Source organism: Pseudoliparis swirei, chromosome 14 (assembly GCF_029220125.1).
Source record: "Pseudoliparis swirei isolate HS2019 ecotype Mariana Trench chromosome 14, NWPU_hadal_v1, whole genome shotgun sequence".
NCBI classification, from domain to species: domain Eukaryota; kingdom Metazoa; phylum Chordata; class Actinopteri; order Perciformes; family Liparidae; genus Pseudoliparis; species Pseudoliparis swirei.
The window spans coordinates 5,955,912-5,982,889 of record NC_079401.1 but is presented as its reverse complement, the minus strand read 5'-3'; the positions used below and the strand labels follow the sequence as shown (position 1 = coordinate 5,982,889).

General features: G+C 46.2%; 1 protein-coding gene across 2 annotated transcripts in view; it reads right to left on the bottom strand.

Moving 5' to 3' along the window:
• Nucleotides 1-26,978, bottom strand: part of il1rapl1b (interleukin 1 receptor accessory protein-like 1b) — a 161,752-nt gene that overhangs the window by 51,835 nt on the left and 82,939 nt on the right. For both annotated transcript variants that reach the window (XM_056431407.1, XM_056431408.1), the window contains exon 6: nt 8,921-8,995. In XM_056431407.1, coding sequence (XP_056287382.1) covers nt 8,921-8,995 — 75 coding nt within the window. The remainder of the gene's footprint in view (nt 1-8,920; nt 8,996-26,978) is intronic.

Genomic DNA, 26,978 nt, shown 5'->3' with positions numbered 1-26,978 from the left:
TGTGTTGCTAGTGCAACTTTGCAGACTTTTTCCTGCTTCTATTTTTCTTCTTCTCGTCGAGGCTGCACTTGGAACCCCCCCCCACCCCCGAGTGGGGGAGGGATGTTGCCGTTTTGGAGTTTCGAAAATTGCGAGGACTTTAATTTTACGCATGTGATGTCAAGAAGTACTGTGCACTCTCTGTAAAAGCGTACTTTTTCTCTGTACAGCCACTTCGAGGGAGGAGGAGCTGGAGAACAATGGAGCCTTTTGGCAGCACAGCGAGCCGTCGTTGAATTTACTTTCTCTGGATATTTGCTCTTTGACTGCTGGTTGGAATTGATGGGGGGGGGGGGGGGGGAGCAAGTATACTGCATGCTTATTTTTTTTAATACTTTATGTAGTGACTAATGCATACGCATGTTGTATCAAGATCTTACAACCAGAGCACAGAACCACTCTATCACTCTATCAATATTCGTCTGGTTATACAGTATAAGCGTCAGAGGGATAGAGAGGGGGGAAGTAAAAAGTGATGGACACAGAGAGAACTCTCCCCGTTGGTTCGACTGCAGCCTCTCTGTCTGTTTTTATGTGTCTGAGTGCAGGCAAGTAAATGCTCCTCAGTCCTAAAAAAAAAGATTAAAATAGCCAAAGTGAGCCAGGCACAGTGCATGAAATGTCACCTGATGCTCGGGCAAGCGGCGTTTTAAAGCAGCCAATCAGGGCGCAACAAACTGGCAGCGTCTGCCCGCGGTGTGAGAGGGCGGGGAGGGGGAGGGATGCGATGACATGGAAGAAACTCGCAGAGCCACGTGACCGTCGCCATGACAACGACCTTTTTGCTCAACCAAGTGGATTTATTCGCCCGCACTTAACCAAACTACGCGGTCGCATCATTTTTTAACTACCTCCTTCTGGAGCTGCCGGGTGTTTTGGAGGATTTACAGTAGATCTGACAGGGACATGTTTAAAAAAAAAAGAAAGAAAAAGCCTCCCGTCTCTCCGTTGCTGATGCTTTTCCAGCAGCTGACCGAGGACCCACAATGCACGAGTCCTCCGAAAAAAAACACTTGAGTATGTTTGCTGTCACAATTAAAATCAATACGGATACTGTGTCCCTGCTCGGGCGGTTGGCGGGCGGTCGGGTGTGTGTTCGGTAAAGAAGACAGGGAGGCTTCCATGTCGCGGTTAGCCTGAGTCTCGGAGATTAAACCACAGCGCTGCCAAGACAGCTGGCACGGGGGCTGTGGTTTCTCACCAGGAACAAAAAGAATGGGGGGAAAAATAAAATCTTTTACATTTTTTTAGCCACAAAAGATTTTCTGGGCACTTTAGTGTCATTGTTGGGAACACGTTGGTCTCTTCCAAAAGCAGAATGCTGAACTGAGAGGTAACGATTTAAAATGTTTTATCTTGGCAAGTACATGTCGTGACTCACCCAGAATGCTCTGGGAGGAACTGCCGAGGCGATATCCTGGCTGGACAGCGCAGCGTGCACTGAAAAGTATTTTCTCCCACAATGCAACTTGCAAAAAAATGCACTAAATTACATATTCTAACAAGCTATTTAAAATATACGGGATTCATATTGTGTAGGAATTAAATTGTTTGCCGGCAGAGGACAATAAACATATTCATATGTGTTTTACAGTTTGAATTTACACATTGGGAATTATTTATCGACACAAAAATGACTCCACATCTGAGGAACCGAAACAAAAATATCAAAGTCAGATACGCTCTTTTAAAATATCAACAAATAAAGAATTGAATTGAACACAGGATAACCTTCCATCCCGTTTCTCATCCCTCCTTTACTCATTGTTCCTCTCTCTCTCCAGGATTCATTAGTCAGTAGAGGCCCAGCTCTGAACAGTGATATTGTAAAAGCAACAATAAAGGCAGAAGCAGTGGCAGAGTTGTTGTTTTTAAAGTTGCAAGATGTAATTATTAACGCCGGAAGTTGTTGATGAGAACCTCTGAATTAGATTTCCGACATCAACATAGAGAAGAGTACATCCATTGGTTAAAAAATAATAAAGTAAATAGGGTGAAATGGAAGTAAAGTCTTCTTCCCGATAGCGTCTAAAATAAGCAAATGACGTATAGTACGACTATAATCAAGAACACCAGGCAGCTGATGATATAAAGAAAACAAGCTGCAGTCCAATTTATCCGCACTACTTTATTCTTTTCTGGTCTGCAGAGAGGTCAGGGCCTATCGGAGCATCTCGAAATCCCTCCCACTGCCGAGGGGAGGGGGGGGGGGGAATAAATATTGCTTCCTTACCCGAGGTATAAACAAGGTGTTGCCTGACTCATCGCGGTTATGAGACAAATATCCACAACACTGCATCTGACACATTTCCCCTGTAGCACGGCCGCCCACGGGCCGACTGCGGCTACAATGGACCGACAGAAAGCCCGCTAGCACTGTAGGTGAGTGGAGAAAGACAAATTGGACCACATGGGGCTGCTTTAGCACACACTCATCCCTCGAGGTGACAGGGTGAGGTGGTAAAAGCTGCATAAGACCTTTTGTGTGTGTGTGTGTGTGTGTGAAACGATGAACATTCGCTCCGGTTTCTGCTTCTTTGAAAAATGTTGGATTTTTCCTGTATGGGCACAACATCTGTGTGTGTGTGTGTGTGTGTGTAAGTGCAGCTGTATCATGACATCACAGATCTGTGGTCTAACGTGTCACTTGCCAAAGTTTGCTGCGACTGTCCTCTCCCTCCCCTCCTGACCGTGATCCGGCCCTCTAGCTCTCTGGCAAGACATGAGAGAGCGCTCTATCTCTCTTTATTCTTTCACACACACACACACACACACAGACAGACACATATACACACACACAATCAGGAGTTGGCCCCCAAAGATCAATGTGAGACCAAAGGGGAGTGTGTGAGAGGACCCACCATATGTGTGTATACTGTGCAGAATAAAATGCAAAGAACAACCGGAAAAATTAGAATAAAAAGATTATCTCAGAATCACCGGCGATTCCTCCACCTAGTTTAAAAAATAGTGTCTGACAATAAAAACAAGGTGACACCCCTGTGTTGAGGTTACACCCAGGCTAATCTAATGGCTTAAAAAACGCACTTTTTTTTAACGGCCACACTAAAAGGTGGGGTTCGTTTTAAAGCAGGTGGCTCTTGGGTGTCCAGCTGTCTCGCGTCCTGCTGCTGGTCATCCAGATGCTGGTGTCGGACTTTGAATATCAGACTGGGCGTAAAGCTGCTGCCCGAGCTACCGATATGCGACGAGGCCAGGAAGGAGCACGCGTGTGTGTGTGGATGAGGTAGTGCTCTCAATTAAAAAATGTGAGCTCGGATCTGAAGTTCACAGCTGTTTGCCGGAGCAACATCTGGACGGGAACTGCCACGGCGGAGAGAGGAAATAAAGCGTGCGGCATTAAACCACAGCTGTGGCTCGCGGGGTGAGCCGGAGACGCGGGCGTGTCGGAGGATCAGTCGGCAAGGCGACGGCAGACTCGCGGGATCTTCAAGGAGTCAAAAACAGGCAAAACCCACGTTACACAATCCGTGGATCCGCTAAAAGGATTCTGACATCGGGCCGACGTGCCGACGTGCAGGTGCGGCGCCGGAACTCCTTATCCCTTAAAGATAAAAATAGAAACTACAGCAGACCAGACTTTGTGTAAACTCCAATGCGGAAGAACCAATCCGTGATGAATGGGTCCCGCCACAGAGGGGCACGGCGTGGCCGACACCGACAGGAGGCAGTGCATCTTCACACAAACGCTCGGTGCTATTTTTGATTTGATTTGCTGAGGAGAGCAAATGGCCTCAGCCCCCCCCCCCATCTCGTACTTTGGCAGAGACGGGCGCGGGGTCGAAGCGAATCTCCTCGAGGTGTCGAGCCACAATCCTGCGGTCCCTCCTTTCGGCCTCGTTACCGCACTTATGTAAAACGCTGATGGGAGCATCCCTTTGCCAAGAACCCCTTTCCGCCACCCCCCCCCCCCCCCGCGCCCCCAAACAACCCCCGCCTCTAATATGACAGTCGCGATTTATGCCTCCACGCCGCGGGGCATATTAACCACTTGGGACAGTGTGCTGTCTTGTATCCACTTTCATCCGTAATAACTCACGGCGAGACACCGTCATATCTCATCCCCTCTGCGAATCCTAAATGATCTCGCTCACTCTTGCTCCCACTCTTTGCCCAACCCCCCCCCCCCCCCCCCCCCACACACACACACCTTAATTTCTCTCTTCCCTCCACTCTCTTTCGTCTTTCTCCTCGCCAGGAATACAGATAGGATCACTCCGAGGATGTACAATAACTTGAGGTGAACAAATATGCCCTAATTGTGAGAAATGATGTAATATTGATCCTGGGGCCTCTGAACCTTTTGGCGTCGATGGAGCGTTTCTGCGGAGCCAGTGACATTTAGAGGGATGGCTGCTGTGTGTGTGTGTGTGTGATAGCGGGGATAGGTGTTGCTGAGGCGGTGTTGTGGGCGACTCTTCTTCTTTGCGGAACTAGAATGCGTCTCGCGGTTTCCATGGGAACATCTCAGCTGAAAAGAACGACACTACTTGATCGGTCACAACCCCGACTGCCGCTTTTTCGAGATGCTTTTAAATAAAATAAAAACCAGAGCAGAAAGAAAGTATCAGCGTGTCTGTACCCGTGCCATTAGGGCTGGAGAGTGGTTTCCTCTCTCGATTCAGGTTCCAGGTTTGCTTCTGGGGGTTAAAGTGAGTGGATACATCATAATTATGCATCCAAGCCAAGTTGAGAGGGTTCACAGGCTCACATGTTTTAGGTTTTCATTGTAACGCCATTGCTATTGCAGCATTCTGCAAATGTGGTCAAATATTTCTAATCCTCATCCTACAGACTGGAAAACCCTGATGTGCTCCAACTCTCCCGTCCGATGCTGTTCAATCATGTATTGTATTCTATACATTATGGAAAGCACCTTAAAAGGTTTAAATTGTGCCATGTGGTCAAATTCACTGAGCCTTTCCTCATATAAGAACAAAATAAATAGAAATACATGATCTTTACGTTACAATTGAGGAAAGAAACTAGAAAAATCTCTTCCTTCCACCCTTTCTGGAGAACTCTTGGTATTTACCTCGAACATGATCCGTCACATATGCCGACCCGTCTGCGGCCGACGAGTCCAAATCAAACCGTTGCATCTTGAAACTAGAATGGGCACTCGGTAGAGCGCATACCTTCGCATATCACAAGATTGGGCATTGAATTATGAACATTTTGGCATTAGTTGCATGCCAATTGGACAAAAATGTATCGTGCTATGGTAAAAAAAGAGTTTGACCTTTCCATGACCTTGACCTTTGACCCGATTGATCCCAAAATCTAATCAAATGGTCCCCGGATAATAACCAATCATCCCACCAAATTTCATGCGATTCAAGAACATTTTGACCTGTTCATGACCTTTGACCTTGACCTTTGACCCGATCGATCCCAAAATCTAGTCAATTGGTCCCCGGATAATAAACAATCATCCCACCAAATTTCATGCGATTCGGTTCAATACTTTTTCAGTTCTGCGAAAGATTTTGATCTGTTCATGACCTTTGACCCGATCGATCCCAAAATCTAATCAACTGGTCCCTGGATAATAAACAATCATCCCACCAAATTTCATGCGATTCGGTTCAATACTTTTTGAGTTCTGCGAAAGATGTTGACCTGTTCATGACCTTTGACCTTTGACCCGATCGATCCCAAAATCTAATCAACTGGTCCCCGGATAATAAACAATCATCCCACCAAATTTCATGCGATTCGGTTCAATACTTTTTGAGTTTTGCGAATAACACGCATACAAATAAATAAATAAATAAATAAATACACGGCGATCAAAACATAACCTTCCGGCATTTTCAATGCGAAGGTAAAAAGGTCCCTGAATCTACCCGACAGTAAAAACCCAAACATCACCGGTAGATCAAATCCATCCCGGCGACAGGAAGGACGCCGCTCCGGGATTAATGGGACGATCGACATTCACAGATTGCGAAAGTCGTGCAAAGGTTAAACCTTTTCGAGACCATCTGTCGGACCGAGTTTCGGTGCCGTCGGAACCGCGTGCCCAAAGATGACATTTTGTCTGCTGTCGAAATGCAGTTCATCATTTTCTTCCTAACGATGCTCGCTTTCTGCAGACGATGGAGGAAAGAAACCAAAAAAAACACGAGTGCAAACTTCCTCACCGCGGGTTCTGAATCCGTCAAGTCCTAAAGCGAAGTTTCCGATGTCAGCCGAGAGGAAACGGGAGTCTCGTGGTGACCTGACCAGGATAACGGCGCGTTGCCGCGCAAACCATCTCATTAAAGCGCCGACGCGGCGTGGCTGCCGACTCCGAGTCAATTCAGGATAATGGCGGTTTTGCTCCGAGGTATCCTCAGCTCGCACGGTATCATTAAGCAATGGAACTCCTTCTGATGAGTGACTGAAGACCGATTTCCAGTTTACACTGTTATTATTCATCGACCGACGAACGAGGACGGCTCAACCTCCGAGAGGTGGCGCGGACTGTCAGATTGTTATGGAGAGGCTGCTTAGAACAAAGGGATCTCCACAATGAGCCTCGCAGAGAGGAAGCGATACAGATATCCATGCTATGTTATTAAAAGAAAGCCTTTTGCATCACTTGGTCGCGGAAGAAAATTAAATATGTTTTTGTTCATTTCTAACGTTACCCATAAGTCTGTTCTCATGGTCCCAGAATGCACTGATGGTCCAACACGTGGACCCGGCTGCAGGTATTTGCTGTACAATAATAGTTTTGGCGTCAGCATTAGCATTGGAGAAGTCTATTTTCACAAACTACGGTCAAAAATGTGAAATTTTTTAAGATATCCTGAGATAATTTGTCCCGGGACAACAGCTGGGGATGCATCGGTGACCTTTGACCCTTCCCTGTGTCAACAATGTGTGGCTGCGCTACTGCCCTATACCTTTGACTGAGCACAACACATCGTCTTCCCCCCCTCTGAAAGCTCCAAAACAGGCGTTGTGGGAAACAAAGCAAATAAATGAGCGAGGCACAAGAGATGTTTTTTGGGGGGGGAAAAGGGAATAAATCAATTAAATTACTCAAACGTGAAACGACTTGAATGCTGCAGACTGATGTCACCAATTTCAGGAGCGACTGGCGGCGGTGTCGTGATGCTGAGTGTCCTGGGAGGATGGACGCGTCATATTGAGGAAGGAGGAAGTTGAAAGGGCTCAACGTTTTTAGCCAATCGGGATCACCGAGGAGCCACATCCATTATGAGACAAAATGGGGAGCGGGCCAGGGACGATGCGTGCTGATTAATTGTGCGACCGCCATTTACGGATCTCTCCGTTGTCCCTGTGCCTGCTCAACTGTCAGCTGCAATATTTAATGGGAGTGTGAATATTTAAAGGCTCAGGATCACACTTGTGTTCATATATTATGTACACATGGCTGAGTCCGTGTGGAATATCTATGGGATAAAAATAAATGAATTAATGTTTCTACTAATCCTCATCCGCTGGAAAATCAAGAGGAAAATCAGATGTGATACATTTAGGAGGGAAGAAGGAGCTCAAAATCCCTTTCGGAGAATCCAAAATAAATCAAATCAAATCACAGGGAACGGTGCAGTTGCGCAACAATGAAAAACAACAGCAGCAGCAGGTTTGTCGTGGTTGGGCCGTCGGCGGCCGCTCCATCATCTAATGGATTGAGTTAATCATCATCATCCGCTATGAGACGCCTAATCAGATGAAAAGGGCCTTTCATCCGTCATCAATTTGAGTCCATTTCCTGATTGCCACCTTTTTACACCCCTGCGATCCGGTTGTGTTCATCGCCCGTGACAAATTGCCTTCAAAGGGAAGCCTCCGTCGTGACCCATTTCCCCCTCCACCAACAGCTGAGCTCTCGTCCAATAAGGCACAAAGCGAGGGATCTTTATTTCCCATGAGCCCCCTGCGCATCAAACGGCGGGAAAGGCAAACGGAGGACTCGTGCCGCGCGAGGCGGGAACAGAGGCGATCGTTTGAAGTTAACGCTCACGTCACCGATGTGAAGGAGACGCCAGCGGAGGCCGCGAGTGATTTTCTCAAAAGTGCAGTCGCACTTCGATTTATTACTGGACTCATTACAGCTGAACACACACCGGCGGCGTCCATGTAACCCGAGGTGGATGTGATCGGCGCAATTACGGCGAAGACGCACTCCGGTATTTACTTTATGGAAGTGTGTGACTCATCTTGGGTTTTTCTTCCATCGCGAGGAAAGCAAAAGGGAAGTGAGGAAAGGAGGGAGGAAGCTTGGGCTTCATCCTGCGTTGTTGTGTTTGTTTGTTGTGTTTTGTCATTGTATCATCTCTCTGTATTTTACCCAAATACACAGACAGAGGAGGCGGGGTCAAGCAAGGTCGTCGATGTGCACCCTCATTGGGACACTTCTTTATATACTCGGAGCATCACATCGTAAAAGTGTTAAAAAAAAGAGAGGGAAAATAGGTGGATGGTAAATTCTACATAATCTGTCTTTCCAAAGTCCATTAATACCACAATAGAGTCACACAAAAAATGTTTTCTTTATATATATATAAATTTTAAAAAATGGTTTTCACCACATCGTTAAACCAAGTAGAAGCATGTATTCATGAAGCAGTTTATAAAAGCAGTGTTTTTTAATTTTTTATATAGAGCGGAGGAAACTTCAGAGGGCCGAGTGCGACGTGAACATGATGCTTTCAGGATATTCTCAACTAATTCCATCAGCACAACAGGTAAACAAAGAGGAAAGCGTTGACAGCAGGCGCTCACTGAAAAGTGTAAACACCAGGATGCTGTTCCCGACAAAGCCCCGGTTAAGTAGAACAGCTCGTACTTTGAGGGAATAGCCGTTGCCATATGACAGCATCGAACACACACGTCTTCTTACCTATTGCCATCTCTATGACGCTCATTTGGCTCTCCGAGGGGGAAAGGATCTTCGGCGGCTTGTCAGTCAGGGGAGCTGCGAGAAGACAAAGAGAGAGAGAGAGAGGGAGAAAAAAAGGGGAGAGCACAATAAATTAAATTCAACATCTCTCTCTCTCCCCCGGTGGACAGTGGGAGTATGATTTATTCATTAAAAAGGCACCACAATAAAAGGGGGCTGCATGAAAAATGGGAACAAATAAAAAAGGAAATATTATATTTAAAGAGTGGACGGAGGGAGAAAAGAAATATGACTGGATGAATTACTGTGATTCAAAGTTACCCATACAAAGCTTTTAACATCAACGCACATGCTCTGAAAGAAGCAGCTACTTCAACACTAATGCTTTTCACTCCTCTGGAACAAGAAAACAAGTGTGTAAGTGATGATGTGGCTTTCACGTGGACCGCTATATGTATATATATGTATATTATATATATATATATATGTATATTATATATACATATACATATATATACATGTATATTATATATATACTTATATATATACTTATATATATACACATATATACATATTTTAAAAAATACAAAATATATATATATATATACATACAGCAGCTGTGTAACTAGTCAACCATTTCTGGATGTACAGAACATCTTCCCTCAGGATGAAACTCCCTCACAGCTGCAGCGGGCCTCCGAAGGTTACGGTTCGCTGCAGGAGACGCAGTATTTTCAGCTGTGTACTGAGACAGGAAGTATGCACTTCTTGAATACTTCCTTCTCCCATTCGGAAAATGTAAATACAAATGGAATCAAAAGTGGTTTGCGTCGTTGCATCCAAAAAGTGAGCCACAGTTCTATTGGAGTGGCCTTCGTCCCAAAGCCCTTCCCAAACACACCGGCGCCGATTAGACAGCTGCCGAGCGACAAAAGACGTGCACTTAGAGGCCGCTCATTATCCTGATTCTCTAATTGGTTGCAGTCTTCAAAGTGGCGTCAGAGAGTTTTTTTTCTTCTCCCTCTCCGTGCACATCGGGGAACTAGTTCGGAGGGACGGGGCTCGCTTTCAAAAGGCTGCGACAGCGATTGCTGAGAATACATAAAAAATAAAACAGAGAGAGGAGGAGCGACAGAATGGAGGGATTTTTTAAATTTTATTTGTATCCACGTTTAAAGTCCACGTCGTAACTGTTCCTCCATCCTACGTGTTTATATGGCAGATACGACGGCAGATTCCAAAATGCAGGTATTCAGATGGGTCGGTGCAGTAAATGGCAGCTGAGGGTTTTTGAACCACGCAGTCGGATTCTGAACGGGCGATTTGGTCTCGACGGAGCCCGTAAAATGAATTCCATTCGACTATTTTTATTTGAACCATTTAAATGCAGATTTTCAAGGAAGAGCAACATTGGACACCATCCCTTGTGTCCACCACTCTTTATGGACATCTCGTAGATTCATACTCGTCCTCATGCACTAAAATAACAAAATGTGACATTGCATTTCAAAAAGGCAGTTTTGGGGAATTTTTATGTTGTGCCGACTGTTATGGTCAAAGTTAGGGCAGCTTGAATTGGGGAAAAATCACAGCCATGGTTAAAAGCAAGCAACATTAATGCTAACCGCCAAATGCCTCGCATCCAACATCCCACATCCAACATCCCACTGACAGGTTTTTATGGCTCAACATCACATTGCTTCCGCCTGTTTGCCTAATTGGCACGTTTGCTGCCAAGAAAAACGACACATTAAACCATTTCAATGATTTTCAACAACAAATATGTTGAGCCTCTCTCTAATTGCGATGATAAAGCAAAAGGGATTTCCTTGGGACCGCGAGACTTGTAGCTCTGCAGAAAAGCACAACTTTTGTTTTGTGCACACACTAATCAACTGAAATGCTTAAAAACAAGAGACCAGAGAGAGGTTTCATATCTATGTGGACATGCTGTTTCCATTTTTTTCCATTTCTTTGGTCTCCTTTTCTGCGTCCACTCACTCCTGCGAATCAAATATATTCAAGACAAAATAAATAAAGGAGCGCTGTAATTTGTGGCCTGTAAAAGAATGGGCAAAAATGCCCGTGTGAGCTCATTAATTACAAATGTAATAAAAGAACCACAGCAAATGATGCCTTTCCCCGTGCCTGGTGTGTTTGCAGGCGCAATGCAACGAAACCTCATTACCTTAATTACCTTTCCTCTTGATGAAATATGCTCCGATTATTTTTGTTTCGTTGCAAATTGAAAAGAGAGAAAAAAATAGAAATAATCTGTTTGGCCGCTCCGATGCTTTGTCTTACACGAAGACAACGCTGCATTTGAGAGAAGAAAATGGTGCATGTGGCTGCATGTATTTATAGTAACAGGGAAAGAAGCTCAGCTGGGGATACACACATCAAACATGGAGCCACAGCTCGCTGCTTCCAGGGCTAGTGAGTTGGAAAGTCATCCATTATATATACACATATATATATATATACATACATATATACACATATATATATATATATACAGTACATATATACATATACATATACATATATATATACAGTACATATATACATATACATATATACATATACATATACAGGACTGTCTCAGAAAATTAGAATATTGTGATGAAGTTCTTTATTTTCTGTAATGCAATTAAAAAAACAAAAATGTCATGCATTCTGGATTCATTACAAATCAACTGAAATATTGCAAGCCTTTTATTCTTTTAATATTGCTGATTATGGCTTACAGCTTAAGAAAACTCAAATATCCTATCTCTAAATATTAGAATATCATGAAAAAGTATACTAGTAGGGTATTAAACAAATCACTTGAATTGTCTAATTAACTCGAAACACCTGCAAGGGTTTCCTGAGCCTTGACAAACACTCAGCTGTTATAAATCTTTTTTTAACTTGGTCTGAGGAAATATTAAAAATTTATGAGATAGGATTTTAGAGTTTTCTTAAGCTGTAAGCCATAATCAGCAATATTATAAGAATAAAAGGCTTGCAATATTTCAGTTGATTTGTAATGAATCCAGAATGCATGACATTTTTGTTTTTTTAATTGCATTACAGAAAATAAAGAACTTTATCACAATATTCTAATTTTCTGAGACAGTCCTGTATATATATATATATTTGCATTAATGGTAAAACACAGGAAATGCAATAGTAATAGAATAATTGTGATAATGACCATAATGCAACTAAGATCTAACAAATATGTGCAAATACAACGGCTGTCAAACGGACTCTTTAATGATAATTTTAGCTTTTGGAGATTTCATTGGCCGGTGCGTGACACGCCTCCAGGAGCAGCTCGGGGGAGGAGCTCCCGGTGACCGCGTGGCCACACGTGTGTAGTCGGCGTGCTCTACACACAACACGCGGCGCACGCTCTGTAATGTATACAGAGAAGAAGGAGGCATGAAAGGAGATTAATTCAAAATGTGGAGCTCTCGGCCTCAGCAAGAAAAATTAGATCTACCTATAGGACATGAAATCTAAGGAAATATATTTGTTATATATTGTAGTCCGGAGGGGATCTTTTTCTTTATTTTTGCAATGTATGTTCCAACAGTAATTTCCCTCCTTAAAAATAGCATTTCCCCCTTTATTGGACATTTGGTGGTATAGAGGGGAGAGGGAGACCAGAGTAATGTGGATGGGCCCTGACCATTCGGCCACCGGCGCACCCTTCAATTTCTACCTTTAAATGTGAACAAATCATAACCATAAAGCAGCATACATTCTGCAGCATATAGGAGCTTTATGATGCGGCGCCTTCTGATATCTCCAGATATATATCTAAGATCTCTCCTCTCAGGCTCGTCGGCAGGATTTCCCACAGCAGTGTGGACGAGTGGACCGATGAAGGGAGTGCTGTTGAGATAACAAAGGGAGCGCGCCTCATGAGCCATCAGCCGAGTCGCTGCCTAAGTGCATTTATTTCGATGTTTCTATTTATTTTATTGTTCAAAGTTATGCCTGGACAATTAATCGAGAATATAGAGTTTCTAACAAGTTCAGCTGGCTGGTCTTCAACTACAAAACCAGAGCGGCACAACCAGCCCGACCTCCTCCCTACACTCAGACAGCATATATACACACACACACACACACACACACACAGGCACACGCACAAGCCCGGTCAGCTGGGGGAGAAAATCTTTAAAGTGTCCCTCACAGGCCCTGTGATCTGCTCTCGCTATGATCACATGTTGATGGATGGGGGGATGGAGTAATGAATGAGAGAAAAAAAGGGACCTTGTTCTCTCCCATTAACTCTCACATCGCCCTCTCCTCCTCCGTCGCGGTATGTCTTTGTCACCGTGTCTGTCGGTTTCTGTCGCTCTCAGGGGTGAGAGAGAGAGAGAGAGCGAGAAAGAGAGAACGGGTGGATGAAAAAGGAGGGAGGGAGAGGGTTGTGGTCCTCTGTTCACAGCTCATTAAAGACCACTTCAGCAGACATAGATTAAGAGGAGTAGTTTGTGTGTGTGTGTGTGTGTGTTTGTGAGCTTCAGATCATTAAAAGGAAAAGTGTGAGTTCCGCGGGAGAGAATATATGAAAGCAGTTTTTGAGAGCAACGCGAAAGGCGAACCGCGTTACTCAGTCACACGCAAGAGAAACAAATAAACAGATGATCTCCGACCTCCCGTCGTGTTTCTGATTCAGTTTCTTCAGATCAGAGAACACAATCAGAATCTGCCTCCAAGATTTCCCCTCCCGATCGGTGACTCGATACGTCGACTGGCGGAAAAAAACCCAATTCAAATAAAGATTTCGCATTTGTCTCCGGTATCGTCGTGATATTAGCTCGCGAGGAACCGGTGGCGAGTGGCATCGTGGGGAAGGAAAGCAAATTATTGACAACAAGTTTCCACAAAAAAAAAAGCCAAGATGAAGAACAATGGTGAAATAAAGAGAGGTGCTTTATAATAAAGAAATCCAATATTAATGAGCCTGAATGATTGAAGTGAGTTGTCGACTCGTCAGACGCTGACCTGACATGTGACCTGACATGTGACCTGACATGTGACCTGACATGTGACCTGACATGTGACCTGACATGTATGAAGACTCGAGAACTTACAATGCGATGAATACGTTAGCGTGAAAGTCTTGAAACCGGAGCGCGAGACTCTGGAACTGGTTCAATCCGCCCCCTTTGTCGCGCTTGGAAGTGAATAATCGACCCCGTCTCGATGATCAGAATAAGGATAAATGAGCACGGTAAGGGTGCGATACGCGAGTCGATGGCTGCATTCAGACGCCATGAAGAGTATTATGATTATCACCACGACATTCTGTACTTACCGAGCACTTACACGCTTTTTTACTGTGCACTGTTCTGTTCCACGGCTAAATGTACAGGTCAATAGACTGGAAAACAACTGCCGTTGTAAATTCTTAATGTGGCTGCGGCTGCAGGAGGATTGCTTTCATCGCCTCGCCACGGAACCGGGGCCGTTTTCCTCCACGATGTCGTAAAATAACTGTTGTTTTAGCGGGAGGACCTCGCGGCTGTTGGCCTATCCTCCCCCCCCCCCCCCCCTGGCTGAAAGACGAGAGAGGCGAGATGGAGTTTAACTACAAGAGGGGTCGTGGGGGTGGGGGGAGTGGGTTCCTCATGAGCTCCGAATCATTGAGTACTTTGAGGTTTTCCATTGAGGAAACCGTTCCCATTGCTTCTCCCCCCCCCTCCAGCACTGCGGGCGTGACAAGAATCAGTTGCTCCCGCTTGGGCGCTTTTTCCTGAAGCAATACTCCAGGCACTGTTTTAATGCAGTGAAGGGTTTATTCCCCCACTGGACACCAGTGCCGGGGTTCCACCATGTACATGTCCTCTTTTGAATGTGTCAATAAAAGCCTTCAGATCTCTACTTCAGGAGAATTGGTTTAAAATACTCGGTGACCAGCGAGATGCCTCGGAGGAACACGTAACTGGATGTGTTGCTCGTCACCTGCCGCTCCACCTCATCCTAAAAAAACAACAACTCCCGGTCCACCTCCCGCCATCTGTAGAGCGCAAAGGTTATTGGAGGAAATGCAATCCGCTGCCTTGTGCCAGTATCCACTTTGCTATGTGAAACAGAGCGGGCAGTACCGCGAGTCAATCGTGGCATTCAACTGAGGTTCGAGCTGACAATGGAGGGTCGGGGGGGGGGCGAGTGGGGGCCCGGGAAAGTTTTTTATACATTCCCACCGCGAAGCTGGATGCTTCCACGGACTCACGCTCTTCAAACGGCGGGCCTGCTGTCCACGCCCGTTGCGGCACAGTCTGTCTCGATACGTACAACGTGTACTCCCATACGTACAACGTGGCGGCGGAATGTACCGGAGCCACGGCGCCCTTCGTTTAGTTGCGGCGGCTCGTTACAATGAAGATTTCGTCGGGCGCGAATCATAAATCTTTTATCTGAAAGAGGACGGCGCTTGTTAAAAAAAGGAGCTCGACTCTGAGCTGAAGAAACGGAATGAGGAGAGGGTGGGGGGGTCTTCGAAAAACGCTGGGATATATATATACCATTGAAAAGAAAATGAGCTCTAAAGAAGTGACTTTACTCTCCGAGGATATTTGTTGGAAAACACCAATATAGAAGCCCTGAGCAGAACACAATAAGGGTCTATTTCCTTATTGAAAAGGGTGTTGCTTCAGGAGATCCATCAAAACAATTGAATATAAGAGGGCTCACCGGACGGGACAATGCATTCCGGGGGAAATCATATAAATCACACGGGGGGAATAGCCGGGGCGACTTCGCTCTCTGGAAAAAGGAAAAAGTCACTCCAGGTAATTACTCACGGCGCTCAACGCCGTAATGAGCCGTCGGTTTGAATCCGACGCTCGCTTCTTGAACCTCGCGCCACAAACAGATGAAGTAAACGTCCACGCGTGGATCCCACCGCGGCTACCGGATTTTAAAAAAGAGTCACCGGCTAATTAGAGAGGCCCGCGTTCATTACTCAGATGGCTCCTCGGCGGTGGGCGGGCGGCCCACCGCCGAAAAGTGTTATTCACTCGGCATTCAGGAGGCCGGGAGGCGGTGCGAGGGATGCTGATATGCTTCGAGCCGCACGGCCTAAAATATCCCGGAGAGGGGAGGAGTTGAGGATGAGTCAGAGAGGAAGGAGATGGCGGTGGAGAAAGGAGTGGAGCTGCGAGAAGGCTCCGGGCTGCTGGAGGAAAAAATGGATTCCTATTTTTGGGGCGGCAGGGAGGCGGCGGATGGAGTGGGAGCGTGAGCCGGGAAGGAAAATAAACGTAGAGGATGTGAAACGTGAAGATGCCGTTTGTTGAAACAACAGGAATGTGTGCCTGTGTGTGTGTGTGTGTGTGTTGGGAGGCAGTTTGGGGTCATCGCTTTGGGCGTGAAATTCTTACGCTACCTACTTCAACCTCGCCATCTCCCTCCCTCCAATTGGATGTCCTAATTAAGACTATAAAGTGTTCCAATTGGCTGCTGCCAGCAAGTTAATGAAACATAAGTTTCAAAGACATTCTTGTTCCCGTCGAGGTGAAAGCTTCTTTTTCTTCTTTTGTTTTTTTTGTACGAGGTGGCACGTGACGCGTTGCATAGCAACAGGTGCACGCGCTTTCATCCACACAGGCCACTGTCGAGTGGGAAAAGAGATGCGTGCGTGCGTGACGCAGACCAGAAATCCATTTTTTTACCTTTTAAGTGACAAAGGGACACACGTGATGATGACCACACAGCTCTAAACACCCAAACGGTCTCTGGTGGGGAACCAGACTCAGGAGCGGGCGGTCCCCCCCCGGCTCGGAGGCACTGAACGTGCAGCTTTCTGCTTCTGAACCGCTTAACCCTTGTGTTGCCTTAGGGTCATTTTGACCCGAATCAATATTACACCCTCCCCCCGCCTATGGGTCATTTTGACCCGATTCAATGTTTCACCCTCCTGTTACCTTTATATTTACTAACATATTTTACCCTTTGGGTTCAATTTGACGCCAGCAATTAAAACCTCCAGAAAATTATTAGAATTAATATTGTTTTCCAAGTTTAAGTGTGAGGCACTTTATGTTTGTTTGTTGACTACCGAAAGAACACCGACATTAAACATTGAATGGGGTCAAATTAATCCTAAGGCGGGGGGAGGGTGTAATATTGATTCGGGTCAAAATGACCCTAAGGCAACACAAGGGTTAAACGACACATTAACGTTCCCCTCCTGCAGCATGAAAACAACAGAAAAGCAAGTAAATTTTAAATGTAAATACATTTAAAAAAAGGGCAGAATGGAAATGATGCATTGGAAAATTCATGCAGGGGGTTGGTGCAAAGAATAGTCAGCTGGAAAGTTTATTAAAAAGAATGGAAACTGGAGTTAAAGCAGATCTCTCTCCATTGAGCCTGAGAATCTAATACAGATGCATTTTCTATGAGGCGGAGTCGAGGAAAAGTTTGCTATTGATTCACACACTTTCTTCCACATACTGCGCTCTCAGCAACCATTGTCTTAGCTTGAAATGTCACTTCTCGACAGGCAATACCTATGTACTTCCCTGTAATTAAAAAGTGAATTAATCTTGTCATAAATTCCCTCAGCCTGCTTTTGCCGGTTTCGCTCCATAAATGTATATTCAGAGCAATCAATATGGGTATCACTATGCAGGGGCGGCCCTAGCACATTTGGCGCTCGAGGCGAGCTTCACTCGTGGCGAAAACGGAATTGCAACTTTCAAACGCTATTTTGCCCTGCAAGACTGAATTTCTTTCAAATAAACAGAACAACGATCGCAACAATGAACAAACATTGAATAAAGAACAAAATCCCTGAGAAAATGTCACGTCTGTGCTGAACTACGCTCCGGCCACGCCCCCCTGATCAACGGCGCACATTCACTCCCTCATCGCCTGCAAATAATGTTTTTTTTGTTTTCTGTTCTGTTGATGGCTGGCAAACAACAATCTTAGAAGGTCTGGGTCACTTGTGGCACATATTATTCACTAATTTTAACATCACAATCACATATAGAGGGGGGCGCAAAAAAAAACTGCCCAGCAAAAAAAAGATTTTTTTGTTTTTTTGCGCCCCCATCTGAATGGCGCCCTAGGCGGCCGCCTATACCGCCTGTAGGAAAAACCGCCGTATACGTCGCCGTGGGAATCGGCTTGGCGGGTTGCCTTTGGCGGGTTGCCTTTGGCAGCGCTTCACTCCCTCCCGAAACTGTCCGTCTCCGCTTCTATACGTGGACTCGGCGGCTGACGGTGGGAGCAACGTGCGTGGGAGTGTTTGAGCATAGGGCCGTTTAAAATGGATTTATTTGATCTATCTTTCGTGTTAGAAAATAAAGTTGTCGAAACAAAAACGGCACGAAATAAAAGAGAGAAGAAATGATTGCGATTATGAGTCCTGCTTACTTTGAATTTAAAAATAAAGTGTACTGGAAAGTTGCAATTAGGCAGATGCGTGGCTGCCTGCTGTAATTAATCATGATTGCGTTAATTACACTTTGTTTTTGCCATAATGAGGACTAAAAAGTGGCATAGGGAAATCTATGAAATGAAGGATCTGGTGCCAAATGACACTCCGCAGCCTCACAGTTACTATACTGAGAGTTCATTGCTGTGGATATTAAAAATGCCAATTCTCTCCTTGCGGCAAATACGTTTCCTCTCATTCCGGCTACCCCGGCAAACTGAATAATTCCTCTGCTCCGTCTGTTCAAAAAAACTCCTTAAAGTGTATTATTTCCCTATTTTCCATAAGCAAAGCCATGTCTGATACAATCTTTTAATTAAGATTTTACAAGTTGCTTCCTCCAGCTGAAAATGCTAATATTTTTTTCCCCTCTCACTACAACACACTTCCCAAGGACAAATTGTAATATTGGTCAGCTCGGCAGATCACACATCTTGCAGATCTCATCTGTAGCGCAGACTACTTTTTATTTACCCCGTGCTGCAGCTGGTTTACATTACACAGGCAAGATAACCCGGACCCTCACTACCCTCTACGAGAGATTGTTTAGAGGGAAAGCAAAGATACGAGCAGGAAGCAGACCTCTATTTTAAAACCTCCAGTCGGCGTTACAACCAGTTTGAAGCATAACATCTACGTTGACAATCTATAAACGCCTCTCTGGTCAATTTGGTTCACGTCAATTGAGTCATCCAGTCACAGCCCATCAATGCGATGCTGGTTCGCTGAGCTGAAATCACAACATGATACATCTGAGAATAGATGTTGGGAGTTTGTATTTGTATAGTACTGCACTTGGTACTTTACGGCCCCTTATGACTCGAGTAGCTCGTCAGTAGCTCCTGCAGAGCGTTCTGCAAGTCTGAAAACGAATATATATATATAAAATATATATACATATATATATACAGATATATTTATACATATATATATACATATATATATATATAAATATATATAATTACACTAATTTATATTTATAACAATTAAAAGCACAAAACACATGAAGAGGAAGATAAACTAAAACGACACTAATTTAAATAAAACTTGACAGAGTCATTACTCGACCCGAAAAGAAAACAACTGAAGGAATATTTAATTGGTAACAAGAATGGCTTTATTTAGACACATGTGAAATTAGTTATGGGCAGAGACTTTGTGCTATTGTTATACGAACCACAAATTAGATTCAACCAGCAAGGTGATCCATCAAAGACTACGGCGGTAATTGTAGTCATTAGGCTGGTGTATCTGTTGCTATGCCACATTGTGGAGGCATCTCAGTCTGCGCAGCACAGGCGCCGCCCGTGTCTATCATTTATGTATCTCGTTGGTACACAGATGTTCCGAGCTTTAAAAGCAAAATTGATGGAAATAATTTCCTGCTGCTCGGGGAGAAGTCTTCAAACAGACACACACACATGGAGAGAAAGAAAAAACCAACCCGACCCCGACATAAATAACATGGAACAAATAGCGTCGGCTCCAACTCCGTTGACGTTAATCTCCGAGGTGCATTAAAATGCACTTTCTTATAATAACGTACACGCCAAATTGACCGCCGTCGTTTATAAATCTTTCTTCAACAAGGTTGAGTCTCGATAGAGGTATTAGGGCATGGAAAAACACACACCAGGGCCGAAGACCTTGATTGCAGCAACCTATTCACACCTTGTATGAAAATCCATACTCAGACAGATATGTCGTAGCTGCCTGTGTAACGCGGTCCGTCGCTGCGGTCCACTCGGAGCAAACACGATCCACACTGGACTCGGACAAACATGTCTCCCCTTCGACCGACGTTTCAGTCAAACAAACCGGCGCCGTCAAATATTGGCATTTCTTTTTTTTTCCACGGATTTTTAGACTGGAATGCGCACCGAGTCCGGCACACCCAATATTTATCAAAGCGGCTGTCAACACGCCTCTGGAGAGAAATATGATTAATCCAGTGGGCTTCGAGCTGTGTCGTAAACAAGGGTAAGGGCGTCTTTAATAATCAAAAAAGCTCTCGGATGGACGTCGGGAAGGAATCCTTGGCCAAGCGGACAGTGAGAACACATCTCGAATGCTGCACCCTGACCCCCTCATGACATTACAAACATCCCTGCGAGATGCTTGAGACGATGGCGTGCGGAGGAGGTCTCCCAGCCTTGTGACCTTTCCCATCACACACACACACACTGACAAATACACAAACACACACACACACCTGACTTTCCACACAGCCCTCGGCCGAGGACCGGCTTCTGAACCTTTTGTCCTCTCGTTTGTGTACCGCTTTGTTCCTGCCGTCCTCGGGGGCCCTTTTCCAGCCAACTCGGGGCTGTTCTACGAGGAGTCCATTTTGGGCTCAGGGTCCCGACAGCCCCAGCAGCACACGTTGTAGTGCTCAGTCGCCCGCCGCGAGCTGCAATGCGCTCCCTCGACGATCTATTTATTATTTGTCCAGGGTCGCCCATTAAATGCAAAACCAAAGAGACCCACCAAATTGGCCGGCCCCCCTAAGTCCGCCACCACGTCTCCCCCTTCTCCCCTCCCCCACCCCCTCCCCCTCTTCCTTCCTCTCAACCCCTTTTGCGCAAATCTCCGGAAGGCAGCCGGTGCCAAGCGTTCCAGTTGTTTAAACAGGTCAGCGGTTGGTGCCGGGGGGGGGGGGGGGGGGGGGGCAGCTGTATCACCGCGGTGACCTAGATTGCTGGTTTGTGCAACCCCTCCTCCCCCCATGACTCCGCCGTCACCCAGGGGAGCTGCAGGGCCCAAACTGTACTGGTGCTCAGCTGGGAGGTGCATGGATTTACATGCATTGCATTGGAATCCCCCCCCCCACCTTTTTTTTGCGGGGGCCTTTGTCGAGAGGCTCGACGAGAGTCACAAAGGCATGAGCGTACACTCATTTAAAGCCGGCAGAGTAAAACCGCCAAGTCTGCAGAATGCGACGGCAGCGTGATCCAGGTAAGAGCGGTGAACCTTTATTGATCCCACCTTTTAAATCCACTGCAGTGATCCAGGGGAGATGTGCTATACATAGATGAAGGGAAGAGGTGGGGGGAGGTGTGTGTGTGTGTGGGGGGGGGGGAGGTTTTAAGCCTTTGGAAAACTGAGACATGAGCTGTGCAAAAATAGAGTGCATCTCATTACAAGCAAGGCGAGTTTTTGGGGTTTCTCATTGCCGAGACATGCAGTCAGAGGCAGTGGAAGATTGCAGCGTTTCCGCACCCGGCATATATTTCGCTTTCTGGTCCATTCAGTTCCAAGATTACAAAAAAAAAGAGAAAAAAATCCTTAGAAGTTTGACAAAGAAGAAGAAAAAAGACAGTAAAATCAATCTCGCTTCAAATGCCTTTGGGGTCACAATAACCTGAGACAGCATTTTTTTTGGCAAATATTAAAGAAGGAAAATGTGAGTTTTTCTCATTAAATGTCTGATAAATCAATTATTTGACGGCTCCAAAAGGCACGGAAATAAAAAATGAGCGATTTGACTCATGGAGGTCGAAGTAAAGGACAATTTTTCTCATTTGAAGTAGAAAGTCTTTTTTTCTTCTTCTTAAACATAAGAGGTGATATACCGACAGCATCGGCAAGAACGAGTTGTTCTGATCAGAGTAGAAATACGAGCTGAAGCTTTCATGTGTACATCAGTCCAGTGAGACGCTGTTGGTCTGGTCATCATTTAAAAGAACATCCGCTTGACCCTGGGGTCTCCAATTTGGTATTATTTGTCAATACAAACATAAAGCACTGAAGCAGAATTTGTCTTTTAAAGGAATAAATGCCACAAAGTAGCTCAAAGACAAATAAAACCGCAGATGTCAGGGGCGTTTACATGAAAGGAACGGCAGAACGGTGAGCATGAACATTGATTACTTTTCTGTATGCATGAAAAGACTTCAAAACAAACAAGTGTTCTGTCTAATTGAATTATGCAACCCCTGCAGGCCAATTAGCAACGAGCACGACTGGGGGACAAAAGAAACCCAGCGGCACCACCGGGTGGGGCGGCACGGACCGTCTCCACCCTGCACCATCCCCAAAATACCCCGCCCGTTGGGGTGGAGGGCTGCTCTTCACCCGGTCGATGGCAAACTCCAACTTGGATCAAATCGGTGCCGTGTGCATCACAGCTCGTTCTCCGGACTTCACCGCGACGATGAGGTCATCCGATTCGAACGCAAGAGGACTCCGTAATGCCACAGAGGGCGTGGGGGAGGAGCTAACGAGAGGTCTGCCCCTTTGCACATATCGTAAGGAAAATAAAAAAGATAGTTCATTGAAATTACAGAACAATTCAGACACGCTCCAGATCTGTCACGGAGCGAGCGGTGACGTGTTAAATCCAGCTCTATAAGCCCACCGATCCATGTGAGTGGAATATGAATTCAGCATATTTGGAGGGGACGAGTGACTCCTCCTCGAGTATGTGGGGGTGGCTTCTCTCTCTCTTGCTCTCTCACACACACACACACATATACACACACTCTCAGGCGCTCTCCTTGGTATCTCTGCATGCGGCTGACACATTTCGCCCACAGGAGCAGCTGACCAGCTGCCTCTTTTCCTCTCTCCCCCCCCCCCCTCGTCGACCTGAGCCGCTCACCCGCAGGCATTGCGCATCAAAGTTAATTTCCGGACTTGTCCAGATGATCAAGCAGTGTGCCACGAGGTCCTGGCTCCGCTGACCCGCGTGATGAGGCTCAGTGACGCGTGTGCGACCTTTGCTTCCAAAACCCGGCCGCATACCTCCATTAGGCATCGGTGCCCTCACTCCTTTGGAAGAAAAAAAAAAAGCGCAAGTACAGTTTTTCACCATCGCAATTAATCCAGCCCCACATATGCGGTAACGATCACCTCACGGTGGGCAGCGACGGCTGTTTCAGCCCGGGCGCACGGTTTTAATTGGCCGCCCGAGCTGTCAGGAAGAGCAGGAGACCTTTTGATTCGGCCGGACCGTCGCGCGGCGAGCCTTTAATTGGCGGATGGACAAAAAAAACGCATTACTTGAGCCGCTCATGCACGGGCCGGCGTGATTTATCACAATCGCAATCTGAAACCGCCGTTAAGCTGTAAAATAAATTAGGGACTGATTGTGTTACGAGGCCCTTAAGTACTCGCCGCTGAGTCCCGGGTGGCTTCTGCGCGCATTATAGATCACGCCGTTTGTTGTATGGCGACGAAGCAAAAGATGGAAGAAAAAAAAGAAAAGACGTAGAAACAGGATGGCAGGCGGAAAAGAGCAGCCCGGTCTCCTCCGATCATAAACGCTGTTACCTGAAGGCATCTTGTTGACAGGAAACGACCTCTTAACTGAGGGAATGGCGGAAGGCTGACGCCTGCCTCTCTGCGTTTGTTGTTGTTGTTGTTTTCCCCGAGACGAGACGGGGGAGGGGGAGAACAGAGGAACCTGGAGAACTCTGTCCGTCACAGCTGTTGTGTTGCAGCCGTTACATGTTGTGCGGCGAATAAACAACAGATTTCATCTGGGCTGCACATTTCCTTCCTCCCCGGTTGGCAGGTTCCGGATAAATGGGCCTGTGCGCGGCTTGTGTGTACGACACTGTAGCGCCGTAGAAACTGACACCAAAATGTACACGGGAGGAGCACAAATCATTCTTTAATTATAACTTTTGTGTGGCTCACTCTCTCTCTCGCTCAACTCCCGAGATGGCAGGAAAATGGCTCTGAATCGTCGCCCCCCCCCCGCCCATCCATCCACCCAGCCCCACCTCCGCCCTGCCCATCTCTCATTGTAAAACTCGACGTTTCTTTTTTCTCTCTGAGGAAACGTGTGGCGCCATCTCGTAAATAAATGAAAAAAAGCCTGGCAATGGCGGTGCCTCCCCCCCCCCCTACTTTAAACTTCAACATAAGCCCGCTTTAGTGCCATTAGAATAACTTGTCATGACAGTGTAGCCCGGGAGCAGTGCAATCAATTTCCATTACATCAAGGCCCAACTGGGCATCGGCACTGAGCTAAGCGCTGGTAAGCAATCTCCCTGACCGAGGGTGGTTTGTGTGGTGTCGTGTGTGTGTGTGTGTGTTTGTGTGTGTGTGAAGGAGCGATGGTGGAATGTGAGAGGATTTACTCGACTTCACAAACACCAGCCCTTACATATTCCTCCACGAGTTCCCCGCCTTGCCGGTAGAGGGACCGAAAAATAACAATTATCTTCTCGTTCCTCCATCTTTTTCTCTATCTTCTTCTTCTAATTCCCGGTGTGTTGCAAATCAGGAAACGGGCCTAATTTGGCATCGCAACGCCTCGCGAAATGATCGCTGGCTGAACAATGCCGTCTGGTCTCGCTGCAGTGGGCCTCTCCCCCGAAGTGATTTAGAATGCACCTTTTGAAGAGGACCAATCTGCAACTAGTTAACTTCAGGGTAATTTATGGCACAAAATTGATCTCTAGAAATTATGCAAGAGCCGCCGCCGCCCCCTCCCTCCCCCCCACACCTTTTTTCAATCTCTCGGGCGGAATCAGTGGATTGACACGTGGCCCGGGTGTCCTTGAAGGGGCCCTGAGAAGAGCCGGGAATCTTAAGTCCACAGACAATTAAACACAGCATCACAGTAAAAAAAACAAGAATGATACAACAGACGTGTTCATAAAATCTCCAATAAGGTCCGGCTTTCCACGTCACCTACTTTGATTGTTTTTCTCCACGCCGCACGAATCACATTAAGCACCAATTTTACCCGTCGGCCAAAGCCGAGGCACTCAGTGAGCACTAATTAGCAGAGCAAAGGCATTAATTATGTAACGCGTCATCTTAATTAGCAATCCCGAAGGTGCAGAGGAGGCGTTTGTAAGCACAGTTTGATAATTGATAGATATTTGACAAGGTGCGTGACGGCAGGCCGCCGCAGAGGTGAGGGGGGGGTGAGGGGGAATCCTCAAATCCGTGGGATTAACGCCTCGTGGGAGGAGGAGCGAGTCGATGTTGAGAAAGTGAAAGCAACACTCCATGTGTTCAGTCTTAGAAAGCAATGTTCACCGAGAGCATCGATGTACCCGGGGAAGTGCGTCGAATAGCTGCCCACTGTTCGTAACCAGAGCCTGTAAATTCTTGATCAGAACCGGGGATTATTGTCTTGCTTCTAAAAAATTAGGAAAAAAAGCCCAATCAAGCTCAGGCACCAGAACACCTGACCCGTTTTTTTTGGGTGCATTTTTTGCATCATCTGTTCAAACTGGCATCACATCTGTTGCTTGGCTTCACCTGCTCCGCGAGGACCTTTTCTCTTAGGCAAAGAGAGTTCGGCAAATACCCGCTCGAAACTGTTCTCCCCACACACACACACACACACACCTACACACACTTACACATTGCTGATTTACTCACATGTTCACAAAGACCAGCACAAGCGAATGCCTCGCGATGACACCGACAATGAGCGCACCTGTCGTTCTCGCTGGCACTTTGTGCCTCCTCAAGCGCCGTCGCCAGGAGGGGAAAAAAAGGGGCTTGGGCACATGCGGAGTGTAAATAGAAAAGATGGGCGTGATGGTGAATCATCATCATAAGCGCCGGTCAAGCTTGTATTGGCTTTATTGAATGGCTGCTCCAATGAGACATGATGAAAAGGTCCCATTGGATGAAGGAGAGAAACCAAACAATAGGCGCCCCGAGCCTTGGGAGGCGACGGGGATCCCAAATCCCATAATGATGTTAAAACACCTGCAACTGTGGGTTGGTTTTTACCGTAGGTTAGGCGTCATCGCTCTCTTAGGGCGTGCCACTGTTCTACTCCGCCCATAAATGCAGTCAGATATCAAATCCCATTCACTGCCTGCCTACTGTACCCTGCTACTTGCATCGGGCTGGCATAACGCGCTCAGCATGTGCTTCTGGCTTCATTACATGAAAGGGCAAATTCATGCAAATTACAATCACCCTGAAGAAGACGGCCGGGGCTCCTTCTACAGGACATGCAGCAATGGTGTCAATATTGGAAAAAAAATAGCAGTTTATATATACTGTATATATATATATATATATATATATGCTTTTTTGCTTCACTCCCAGTTGTTTTTTTCAGAACACTAACACATCTTATTGAGCTAACTTCTTCAAGGAGCTCCAAGGTCGTGGTACCTCCAGTCCCACGCGTTGCCACACTGCAGAACAGTGCAGCAGGAAGCTGACTTGTGCGATAGCAAGACCGTCCGTCTGCGATTTCCCGATCAGGATTTGTACATCCGAGCAGATGCATCGCACCGAAGATGCATTAAATCCTTTCGTCCACCCTTGCCAGCCCTACGTCCTAAATCTAGTGACAAAACGCTGAGGGAGATAGCCCTTTGTTTGCTTTAGAACTGCATTTGTGCCCAGAAAGTGCCACCTCGTCAAACAGGGGGGGGACACTGATCAAAGTCACCCCACCTTGTGGAAGGCTGGCCAAGTCACACTGAATCCTGGAGCTCTTCCTCGGGGGGGGGGGGGGGGGGGGGTCTGCCAGGCCGAGCCAAACAAAACAGGCAAACAAAACATGTTGCCAAATACCTGTCCCTGTTCCACGGGAGCAAACATTCCCGACACAGACAGATAGACGACATTAACATATATTCACAGGGACACACAGATGTAGGGAGATGGCTTATTTTG